The 13,340-nt window shown below is 39.2% G+C and overlaps 1 protein-coding gene across 1 annotated transcript in view; it reads left to right on the plus strand.

The window, feature by feature from the left end:
- The window catches only part of LRP1 (LDL receptor protein 1), a 744,558-nt gene that overhangs the window by 522,631 nt on the left and 208,587 nt on the right, over positions 1 to 13,340 (plus strand). Inside the window, exon 57 of the mRNA XM_068228249.1 lies at positions 11,772 to 11,896. Coding sequence (XP_068084350.1) covers positions 11,772 to 11,896 — 125 coding nt within the window. The remainder of the gene's footprint in view (positions 1 to 11,771; positions 11,897 to 13,340) is intronic.

The following is a 13,340-nucleotide window of genomic DNA, read 5'->3' on the forward strand; positions in this document are numbered from 1 at the left end:
AAGATCTACAACATCATTATTTGCCTGATTGTATTATTGAATTGATTATTTTCCTCCAGATCTACATTATATGTACTGTATATGATCCATTAATGGAGAGAAAAAAGAACAGGTCTGACCTAAACCACCTCACAAAAATAAAAGGAAAAGAATGCCACCAGATACGCAGACATATGAACAAAACCAGAAATAATAATAATAATAATAATAATAATAATAATAATAATAATAATAATAATAATAATATTAATACACTATCGGCAGCCCTGAAAATGGTTTTCCGTGGTTTCCCATTTTCACACCAGGCAAATGCTGGGGCTGTACCTTAATTAAGGCCACGGCCGCTTCCTTCCAACTCCTAGGCCTTTCCTATCCCATCGTCGCCATAAGACCTATCTGTGTCGGCGCGACGTAAAGCCCCTAGCAAAAAAATAATAATAATAATAATAATACACTGTTGTATGGCCCAAGATCAACCCTTATTGGTGGTCTATTGGCCATGGCAGAAGGCAGTATGGCAGTATGATAATAAGAAACCAAAATAATAAAATATTTACTGTGTAGAATACAATAGTGTTGGCAGACAGCATCTGTGATTTAAACAAACTGCATATCACTTCCGGCTGGATTCGCAACTCAGCACAATCCATCCTGAACACTGACCTCTCTGTTGCTCAACTTAAGTTGCAAACCCAGGTTTCGCGTTACATCCACTGTCGTGCCGGTGTGCAATTATTTCCATTACATTTCATTACTAGTGTCTACTGTTAAACTCCATTATCTAGCTACAGCACCAAGCATTTTGATTTACCAACTGAACATAATCATGATACCTCGCTATTATTTACAAGCTCGCCAAATCTACCATTGTGCCGCTGATTCACAATCATCCTCCACCTCTGATTATACCACCTAGTCTTATTCTTCCACCACGTATCAGTTACGTACTCAATTTCAACCCACCATTCAGAATTTCAGGCCCATCTCCTCATTAAATTAAACCATCACACTTACCAGTCCATACTCATAATCACTCTTGACGGCCTTCACACAATACTATCATCTTCACCCAATTAATTTCCTTCCTCCAATACCATTATATCCATCAACCACTTCTCAATATTTACATACCATATACTACTCATGATACCTCACTATTATTTACAGACTCATCCAACATACCATCGTATCGCTGGGTCACAGTCAACCTCCATCTCAACTTATACCAACTGGTCATATTCTTTCACCACGTATACATTTCGTCCTCAATATCAACCATACTTATTCTCTTTTAAAATTTCAAACCACTCCCCACAATAAATTAAACCATCTCACTTGCCATTCTATACATTACCAACAATACATCACTATCTCCCTTTTCATCCACCAGCCTTAACTCATCACAATCTTTACAGCCACTCGACTACCTTATTCACTAACAATTGACTTAGTCCATAAGATCATGTACCAGCCATCTCCACACATTAACTTAATCACGAAATCTTGTGATTATTTACAAAATCACCAAACATTCCATCGTATCATTGAATCACAATCATCCTGAAACTACTAGTATTCACCAACCAAAATATCTCAACTATAGTCACATAAGCCTCTCACCATATTAAATTATGCCACTACATTTTACTGTCTCACTATGTTAAATTATGCCATCACATTTTACCATTTAACTTTTACCCTTATCACCTAACCATTTTTTACAATCACTGTCATCCTTACTTACGGTAAACACATTCATAAACTGAGTTGAACTGGTCAATGTATGCAGATGTAAGAGAAGATGGCGACTACTGTGTGTGAGTCTGTGATATCCGTAGTAGATAATGGTGTAAGATGCAATGAAAAATGTGGCAAATGCAGAAGAGTAGTTAAAAAAGGGATTCTGTGTCGTAAGTGTGATGAATGGTACCATTTTCGTTGTGCAAATATTGTAAATAGGACTGATATTGAAGAAAGTGAGTGGCTGTGTCCCGAGTGTAAACAAACCGATAGTGAGGCAGAACAACAAGAAAGAGAGACATACGAAACTATAATTAAGATTTTAGGAGTGCTACAAGAAGACTTATGCGCTCTGAAACATGAAAATGAAAGCTTAAAGGACAGAATAAAGAAACTGGAAGATAAAGAAGACATTGGAGAAGAAAGATCGCCGTGGACGGAAGTGACGCGTAGCCATTTTAGGCCTAATGTTAAACATATGGGAGAAAATACGTACAACTTAAAACCGGGAAAGAACACTTTGCAGTGCCAAAATAGATTTCAGTTACTTCAGCAAGTTCCAGAAGAAGACACCAAGTTTTCCAAATAATTTTAAATCCAGAGGAGGTAACCTACAGAAGAAGAAAACCAACCGAAAGTCAAGATCACCAAAGATTCATCTCTACGCAGACAGTCAAGGGCGGGGTATGGCAGAAGGCATCAAGGATGAGCTGCAGAATCCAGAAACTGAGGTTTTAGGACTAATAAAACCAGGTGCCAAAACTGAAGACGTCCTTTCAAGTTGTGATCCTGTGTTAGAGAAGGACAATTATGTGGTAATTGTGAGTGGTACAAATGACATTGCTGCAAATGAAGGTGAGCAACTAATTATGACTCTCAGAGGTAAGATTTCCAAACTACCTGACTCAAAAGTAATTGTAGTTAATGTGCCACCTAGGTATGACCTTTTAGAGGACTCATGTGTGAACAAAGCTGTACATGATGTAAATATAAAAATCAAGAGATTATGTAAGAGTTTTAGAAATGTCTATGTAGTAGATACTTTAGGTCTTGGCAGGCAAATGTTCACTAGGCATGGGTTACATCTGAATGGTAATGGAAAAGCAAATTTCTGTAGACAAATTGCTACAATTATCAACAGAGATTTGCAAACTAATCTGTACTTAAGAAAACCCATACCACTAAACTGGCACATACAGGAAAACTTGCCAGAAAACCCAGACCCTTAAATCAAGATCTGTGTACAAGGATCTGGGTTCCAGGGACGTTCTCCACTCATGAGTCAAACGTTACCCAATTGCAACAGTCAGGTTTTAGGGAGGAAGGAGGTATGAGATTGCTCTTGGTAAACTGTCAGAGTGTAGTAAATAAACAATTAAAATTCGGTACATTGATGGAATCTTATGAGACTGATGTGGTGATAGGAGTAGAATCGTGGTTGAGAGAAGGGGTGGGTAATAGAGAAGTATTTCCAGAAGGGTACACAGTCTATCGTAGAGACCGAGGAGATAAAAAGGGAGGGGGGGTGTTTATTCTGGTGAAGGAAACTTATTGTTCACATGAATGGTTTACCAATGAAAGGGATGAAATATTAGGGATAAAATTAGTTTGTCATAATATGAAGGAGGTGGGAATTATAGGAACATACAGGCCTGGAAGAGAGGAAAGAGACATGGAAATATTTGAGAAAATAATAGATTATACTCATAAAAACAATAATAATGATATGGTAATAATTGGGGGAGATCTAAACTTGCCTGAAGTTGAATGGAATGGAGATGCAAGTGAAGCCTATGAACAGAAACTGGCAAATAAGTTAATTTGGGAGGGAGGATTTACGCAAGTAGTACAAGAACCGACTCGTCTCAATAACTTACTAGATGTATTCCTGGTTAAACGCTGTGAAATTGTTGATAAAACTGAGGCAATTGAAGGAATAGGTGACCATAAGGCTGTAATAATGGATGTAGGACTGGTACCAAAAAGGCGTAATAAGAGGGTCACACAAGACAAGAAATTATACAGAAAAACTAAAGTTGATGAATTTGGGACTTACCTTAAATCACAATTCAGTTGTTGGATAAGTGAAGGGAGTAATGTGGATACACTTTGGGCTAAATTTAAAGGAATCATTTGGGAAGGAGAGAAGAGATTTGTACCTGTTAAGAAGGGTAAAATGACCTCAGACCCTGTTCATTACACAAGGGAAATAAGAAAATTAAAAAGAAAATGTAGAATAGTAAACAGGAAAAAAAAAGAGGGTAGGGAGAATAGAGAAACTAGAAAACAGCTAATGAGGGAACTGAATAGAGTGAAAAAGGAAGCAAAAGAGAATTATATGAATGGCATTCTTCAAGAGGGTAATGACCACAAAGGGAAATGGAAAAAGCTGTATTCATATATCAGGAATCAAAAAGGAAAAGGAATCCAAATTCCTACAATGGTGGGAGAAGGGGGTGAACACTATTTAACAGATACTGAGAAAGCAAACCTATTTAGTAGGGAATTCAGAGATTCAGTAGAAGATTGTCAGGACTTGGAAACCATAACAGTAGATAGAGAGGGAGAGACACATAGGGAAACAAGAAGCTTCTCATTCACAAATGAAGATATTTTCAGAGAAATCCAATGCTTCAGCAAGGAAAAGCAGCAGGAAGTGATCAAATTACTGGGGAGGTATTAAAGACAATGGGGTGGTATATAGTGCCTTATTTAAAATTTCTCTTTGACTATGTCATAAATAATAGTGTAATACCAAAGGAATGGAAGGAATCTATAATAATACCAATTTATAAAGGAAAGGGTGATAAAAGGAAACCAGAGAACTACAGACCAATCAGCCTGACCAGTATAGTTTGTAAAATACTGGAGAGTTTAATAGCAAAGTACATCAGAGCGATATGTGATGATAAAAATTGGTTCATGAGGAGCCAGTATGGATTTAGAAAGAAATTTTCTTGTGAGGCACAACTGGTGGGATTTCAGCAGGACATATCAGATCAGTTGGATTCAGGAGGCCAGTTAGATTGCATAGCTATAGATCTTTCCAAAGCCTTTGATAGAGTGGAACATGGAATATTATTAAAGAAATTGGAGGGAATAGGATTGGACGTAAGGGTTATACGTTGGATAAGAACATTTCTAAATTCAAGGGTTCAGAAAGTCAAAGTAGGAAATAATATATCACAGGAAGAGAAAGTTTGGAAGGGAATTGCACAGGGTAGTATAATCGGTCCGTTACTTTTCTTAATATACGCAAATGATTTATGGAACAATATAACATCAAAAATAAGATTGTATGCAGATGACATAATTGTTTATAGGGAAATAAATAACATTGAGGATTGCTCAGAATTGCAAAGGGACCTTGAGAGTATCCAAGAATGGGTTGAAGAAAATAATATGAAGATTAATGGAGGCAAATCAACTGTTACAACTTTTACAAACAGGAGCTTTAAAACTGAATTTGAATATACTTTGGATGAGGTAATTATCCCTAAAGATGGCAAGTGCAACTACTTAGGTGTGAGATTTGAAAGTAATTTGCACTGGAAGGGTCATGTTGATGACATTGTTGGGAAAGCATACAGATCGTTACATGTCATAATGAGACTACTTAAAGGATGCAACAAAGAATTAAAAGAAAAAAGTTACTTAAGTATGGTTCGTCCATTATTGGAATATGCAAACAGTGTTTGGGATCCTCACCAAGAATACCTAATAAAAGAACTAGATGGTGTGCAGAGGAAAGCAGCAAGGTTTGTAACAGGGGATTTCAGGAGAAAGAGTAGTGTATCAGAAATGTTAAAGGAACTTGGTTGGGAAGGGAGAAAACTAGACTTATAGGATTATATAGAGCCTATACAGGAGAAGAAGCATGGAGAGATATCCGTGAGAAGCTTCAGTTGGAAAATAATTATATTGGTAGAACTGATCACAAGTACAAAATTAGAAGGAATTTTAGCAGAAGCGATTGGGGTAAATTTTCATTCATTGGGAAGGGTGTGAAGGAGTGGAACAGTTTACCAGGGGTAGTGTTTGATCCTTTTCCAAAATCTGTACAGATATTCAAGAAGAGAATAAACAACAACAGAGAAAATAAATGAAATGTTAGAGGGCATTCGACCAGTGCAGGATATTGTAAATAAAAAATGTGTGTGATTAAATTAATTCCATCCCCTGATCTAAGGAGTTTGGACAGCCCAAGTAGGGGACTGCCTGTAGGGGTGAAGTACAGTGGGGACTTCGATGGCCCTGGGACCGCTACGGTGGCTGTGAAGGCCCTTCAGGAACTCTGAAAAGTGGTGGCAAAAGGGGCTCTGTTTAAGACGCACCAGGTCGTTATGCTACTTGGGTTCCAAAATGGGTAAAATATAAATATGTAAATAAATTCAATGTTAATTTTAATCTTATACCAGTTGTATATTATTATTAGAAGTAATTTCACATACTGTATATGAGTTGTCTATGTTTGTAAGATATTATAAGAGTAGAATTTTGTAAACAATATAAATTTATTAAGGATGATTATTAGCGTAAATTGTATAATATTGTATTCTAGGAAAATTTTCTTCGTCTCTTGTTAATTTAAAATTTAGTGCTTAACAATAATGTATTTTAGTGTACCATTTGCCACCAAGGTAGACACCTCATTTGCAAATAAAGAGATTTTGATTTTTGATTTGACTTACTAACCAAAAACCCACCTCATCTTAATTACAGCCTTCCAATACCATCTAAATTCACTACTTCTCCACTCATTCCAACATAGAACTCTGATCACTATTGCATTTTCGATACATTTGACACCAATCAAGCTCACTATACATTTCAAATACAGTGACAATTAATATATACACTTCACCACCTACCAGTTTAACTACTTAATCACTCTTATCTCGTTACAAGTAACACACACACACTCTCTCTCTCTCTCTCTCTTTCTCTCTCTCTCTCTCTCTCTCTGAGCAGTATTTTCACTTTGTTTATGGGCATGGGCATTTACCACATCTTGTGCTCCCCCCCCCCCCCCCCCACATTCACTCCCTGTATCTTCCTTTCTTCTCTCACCCTGCCCTCCATTCTCAGCTCCTTAACTATTGCCGTGATCTCCCTCATCTCATTCACTGCTTCTCTGGCTCCTTCTAGGATCACTTCAGAGATAGTATGCACATCCTCCTCTGCCCTACTAATTTCTTCTTGCTGCAAGCTCTGTTCCAATGCTTTCAGGTTCGTCACTGTCCAATTTCCGTGGCTCACTACCAGTGTCTGGCCCCTAATATATGCTCTCAACCCCTGCAGTTTTGCCCTCACTAAATGCTTCTTCAAAATTCTGAAATTCGTTATCTCCTCTCTTCCCTAATCCCTATTAATCCCAATTTTCTCACTCCGTACAGATTACCAGCGTTCCTTATCACTATATCTGCCATCAATTAAGATATCAGCGATACTTTTATGGGTCTGCGCCCTCTCACCTCGCCTATCCTCTCCACATTGTCTATGTTGACCTCACTGAAGTTGATTTTCATTTTCTGTTTAATGGCATCCACCACTTTGTAGATAATGTCTACTTTCATTTCCGTCTTGTCTTCCTCCACCCCATAAATAAATATGGATTTCTTCTTGCGGTCCTTGTTGCAGACTGCTATTTCTTTCTTCAAATTTACCACTTGCTCTTCCATGTTTTTTATTCTTTCCTTTAGTGACACCAGTTCTCTCTCGCTGTCCTCCATCTTTGCCTTAGTATCTCCCGTGTGTTCTTGGATCCACTGTCTCGTCTTTTCGTGCTCCTGGACTTGCTCATGTAGCAATTTCTTTAGCTGCTCAAATGGGCATAACTCCTCCACTACCTCCTTTACCACCTTCCTTATAATTTCAATGTCTTCCCAGCTCATGTTGCTACTACTCTGTGGCCCCGGATTTACCTCCCCTCCTCCAATGACCAGCAGCATAGTAACCACCATTGCCCCAAGAAGCACCTTCTCCTTCATTGCCATCTCTACCTTACATTCTTTTTTATTATTTGTTCTCTTCCTCATTCTTCCCTGCCATCTCCCGATAGTGACCATGTACTGTTCAATGCAGATCATCTTCCGAGCTTCCTCCACACACTCCACTTGACCCAACCGCTCTCCCACTCTTTCACCACTCCACACAGCCGGCACACACCGCACGACACGTCTGACCTCCTTGCTGATTTAAGCTAGACTGCCTGATTGTATTATATTACTCCAAAAAATGGATAACTGGGGGAAGACTGACCAAGACTGGGTTGATATCTTCGGAAATAAAAGTGATAAATCCTCAGGCCTATACAGATGAAGGAGAATGCAGGCAAGGGTGCAGATAAAGAGATGTATACACCTAGACTACCTCAATCACACTGTCTTCTCATGGGCGTTGTTGATGTCCACATATCGCAGCTAGATAGTTCAATCGATGGCCACCACCTTCCCATGGTGGATCCACTGGGTCCAGCTGACGGTGTCCCTGTTTTCCATAGCAATGATCCGCAGGTCCTCGCGTGGCAGTCGACACTCCACTGACTTTCCCCTTGGTCGTGCCTTTTTGTTCTGCCAGGACGTACGCGTCTTTGCAGTCCACCGATGTGCTGTATGGGAGAGGCTTGCACGTCGTGGTCTTGGTCCCGTTGAGTCTCCTCTTTTTCTGGGGTGCTGAATTCAACGTTCCTACCGGCATATGATTTTGTGCCGGAAGTAGTGTCCTGGTTACTTGGCACCCTCGTTTGTCGGTTGCCGTCGCCACAAGGATCCGTCGTCCCGTGGATTTGTCATCTTCACGACACCGGAGCCGCCATCACTGCTTGCGGGCTTATCCTGTGTCTTCAGAGCTGTCGTGCTTTCACACAGGGCACTCGGCTTTTCCGCTGGGCCTTGATCTACAGACTCCACCATCGTTACAATGATCCCGTCATCCCGTGGAGTTGCCATCTGCACGACGCCAGAGCCGCCATCACTGCTTGTAGGCTTCACCCGTATCTCCAGAGCTGTCGTGCTTTCACACAGCGCACTTGCTGTTTCCGCTGGGCCTTGAACTACGGACTCCACCAAGGCTCATACTTCGTTGTCCAACGACTTGATATGGCCCTTTATTTCTTGAGACTGGGCCTCGATTTTCCTCCAGAGTTTTTCAGACTGGGCCTCGATTTTCCACCCGAATTTTTCGTATTGGGCCTCGATACCCTCGAGTTTTTTGGACTGGGCCTGAATCAACACAGTTAGTTGTGCCAACATAGTGCTTACCCGGTCGTTGGTTTCTTCCTCCAAGGTGACTGCGAAGTCGAAACTGCCTGGGTCCTCCTCATCAATCAAATCCTGGCGCAGCCTCTCCTGTAGGTCCGCTTTGCTTCCAGCCGTCGGTAAACCTCAGGATGCCAGCGCTTTCCGTAACATCGCGACGGTCATTTTTTCGATCTTCATTGCTGAGTCTTGAAGTGTCCTGTCCACGGTCGCCAATTTATCGTTCTACATTGCGATTTTATTTGACGGAAATAAATATCACACGAGAACACGTTCACTTCCTTGTATAAATTACTTTATTTACACTGTACGTCACAACACAGAATTTTACACAGTAGCAAATGACACTATATACAACACTCAATAGCGGAGTACCCTGAAGTTGATTCTGACAAGTACAGATATCAACAACACTGATGCGCGCAGTATAACATACTCTCTTTCTAATTTTCTGCCCGACTCACTTGAGTCCAGTACTCAGACTCCACCTCGGAGCCCAACAGTCACTCCCAGTCCATCACTTGCCTGGGTCCCAAGAACTAAGAATTGCGAACCTAGAACAAAGAACTCTTCACTGACTGACAGCTCGATATTTATACTACTCGATCAACCATCTAGAATGATCAACTTCTGGAAGAGTTCTTATAACACTGTAATGGAACACACTCGAAACATCGATCGACCAGTTAGTCGAATGGGTACTCGAACGTTCCTCCAACATTTAAAAATGTACATGGAAATATCTACAACATTCGTAATGTCTCTACATGTATCTGGATAATAAAACCTTTCAGTAAGTTTCCAGAACCCTTCATATATACCAAATATAGTACAATAAGTCCAACATACGAACATTATGGAATTTTCTACCGCTTTCGACTCTCTAGATTTTGAGGTTAAACAATACGTATTTGAGGTTATACAATTTTATACTATATATTTACAGACAAACCATATACTAGTCATGCTTAACACTTAATAAAAGATAATTTAGCATTAAATAAACTATAATTAAAATATATTAAACAAATTGAAGGTTTTACACCAGTTACGATGTCGTACCTACGACATCATTTACACTAAAATCCCCAGACAGCTGCTTTGAAAGTATTTCTGCTCTATATAGCCCTTATATTCTCAGCAATTTTGTTTCATTCATATGACAGGAAAATTTTGAAAGAGTTGGTGAATTTGGTGAAAGCAGAGGAGTAGTATAACATGTGTGGGTATTTCTGTCATGGTGTGAGGAGATGTAATTGAAGGAATTTCTCAGGTAGGTGGGTTGTAAAGAATTTCATATTTTATGAAGGATGCTTAGGGTGTGGTAAATGTGCTGAATAAGACGTGGCCAGGATAAGTGTTTAAATGATGGTAATATATGATCAAAGTACCTCAGATATTGCTTCATGTTCCTTTTCTCGTTCCTGTCTCTCTCTATATATGACTTGATAATGAAGAGTCAGTGTGGGAGGAGGAAGCAACAGAGAGGGGACAAGGACAAAGACAATCTCCATAACTTAATACACTGCCATCTTCAAATAGATATGTTATCTCTTTATCAGTCCCAGTACTTCTCCATCTTCATCTTCTCAGCCCCCTTTAAGCTCTTCTTCATCAGGAGAACGGGCTTCACTCATTGAGGGTCTATTTTGACAGATCTTCTGTCTTGATGAGGGAAGGATAGGGTAAGAAGAAAGCCAGGTAAATACAGGGAAAGGGAAAAGACAAAATGAACACAGGTGGTAAAAGGCTAGGAACACATGATACACACAAAGAATCTCATATGAGGAAAAATTTCCTAGTAACTAGCTAGTGTGTGACTTAAGAACTCCTGTGTGATTTTAGACAGGTTTATTTTGGCTTTAATTATTACAATAGTAGTCTGAGAAAACAGTATTACATACATACATTATTAATAATCTTCATCATAATGGCCCGTATTGGGTCCGTATTGACTTAATCACTGTATATAGAGAGATGGATAATCTGCCTAGTCAATACTGTACTATATATATTCTAAATTGTAAAATGTAAATACATTTTTAATACTTAGTAATGACTAGGCATATTATCAATTTCTTCTTCTTCTTCTTCTTCTTCTTCTTCTTCTTCTTCTTCTTCTTCTTCTTCTTCTTCTTCTTCTTCTTCTTCTGTTGAGACCATATTGGATCACTTTAATCAACCCTTTGGTTTGCCAATTTCTTGGTTCGATCTGTCCAAGCCTTGTGGTCCTCCCTGTACTTCTTCATATGTGTTGATATTCTTGCCCTTTCTTGTGCAGAGAATATTCTAGTGGGGATTTTCTTCTTTGTGAGTGTAAAGTGGAAAGTAATATTTTTAAGTGTTGTGTTTACTTTTTTCTTATCCATAGTGTCATCCAATGTAAGGCCGATTTCTTTCAAATCCTCCCTAATTTCTTTTATCCATCTGCATCCAGTTGTAGTGTTTTTTGAAGCAAGACTGTACTGCACTAGCTGTTTCAGAAGTCGTGAATTCATCTCTCTATTATTTTTACTGTACACACACATACACGCACGCACACACGCACGCGCACACACACCGTTCCATCGTAATTGATGGGTTGGCTAACTAGGCTTCTCCACCAGTTTCAGTCTCTGAACCCCTCTTCGATGCTTTCCAAGATATGTCCTCACTGTTCAATGTCATTTTTCACCATGTCCTTGTACCTGAGTCTTGGTTACTCTCTTGGTCTTTTATCTCCAATGTTTTTGTTTTTTTAATTGATTTTACATTACCTATTTATTGTTTCAGTTCCTTTGTGCCAACAACAAGTGTGTGCCATCTGTGTGGGTATGTGATGGAGATGATGACTGTGGTGATTCCTCTGATGAGAGTAGTAACTGCAAAGACCGCAAGTGTCCCTCTGATCATTTCAGGTAGGTTTGAATTTTCATTTCATTTGCAGTAATGAAAGACAACTTTGGAAGTAAGGGCATCGTTAATATGAATATATGCAGGCTTCGTTAAAATGTAATATATTTATAACTGAATATAGAATATTAACTTAGTTCTCACAAGTACCATTCCTCTTCCTGTAATCATTAGAACTGGCTATTTTATGAAACTACAAAATGAAACACTGAATTGATCTGACCATTATTAACTGGATTATAGCACATATAAATACCAAGTGGAGTCGCCATACGTGTTAATATGCTACGGCTATGAAGCCAGGCTTTGCATTTGGTAGACAATTGGGTTTTAACTCCACCGTCAGCTGTTCTGAGAATAGTTTTATGTGGTTTCCTATTTTCACTTCCAGGCAAATGCTGGAACTGTTCTTATTAATAGGCCACGGTTCCTATTTGTAGGCCACAACCAATTTCTTCCACATCCTTACTCTCTTTCATTCATCATCATTCATTCCATATTCATTAACTACTCCACTGAGGTGGGTGTCAGGAACAGCATCCAGCCAGAAAAGCATGCTGTATAATTTCATCTCACCTTATCCCCAACCCCATATCAGGAAACAGGACTAAGGGGTAGATATACATTATAAAACAATTCTTCTCCTTCTCCTTCTCCTTCTTGTACTATATCTTCACTGAATGTCGGCTGTCATCAGGGCGATCTGTGTCATGTTCTCAGCAACTCAGAAGAGAGTGGGGGCCCGGAGGCCATACCATTCTCATAGATTCTGTTGCCAAGATATTCTCCTTCTTCCTGTACTTTTCCTTTCTTCAAGTTTACCTTGTAAGATAAGCTGAAAGAGTCTATATTTGTCATTTCAAATGATATGGCCAAATTACTCCAGTTTCTTCTTTTTTATGTTGTGCATGACTCTAGCTCTTTGTTCAGGCATTGTAGTACTTCAGTGTTACATATTCTGTCAACCCGTGATATTTTGAGCAGGCGTTGGTAGCACCACATCTCAAAAGATCGAAGGATTTTGATGGTGTTCTCTGTTAGGGTCCAAGTCTTGGCACCATAAAATAAGACAAAAAATACATAACACCGAAGTAAACGGAGACAGATATTGATCTTAAAGTCCCTATTACAGGGAAGTTTGCTCCTTCTCTTGAATGCAGTCCTTGCCTGTTCAATCAGGGACCAAATATCAACAGCATTGTTTGAGCTGTGATCAAATATGCTGCCAAGATACTTAAGCGTTTGACTTGCTCGAGTGATGTGCTAGCTATTGTCAAGTTAATATGTTGAATGACATGTTTGCATATGACCATCACTTTGGTCTTTTTCATGTTTAAACACAGAACTGCTGCAGCACTGGGTTCAACCACACAGTTTAGTAATGTCTGTAGATCTTCAGCACTTGTTGCAAGCAGAACAGTATCATCTGCATATCGCAAATTATTTATT

The sequence above is a fragment of the Anabrus simplex genome, chromosome 6 (assembly GCF_040414725.1).
Source record: "Anabrus simplex isolate iqAnaSimp1 chromosome 6, ASM4041472v1, whole genome shotgun sequence".
Taxonomy (NCBI): Eukaryota; Metazoa; Arthropoda; class Insecta; order Orthoptera; family Tettigoniidae; genus Anabrus; species Anabrus simplex.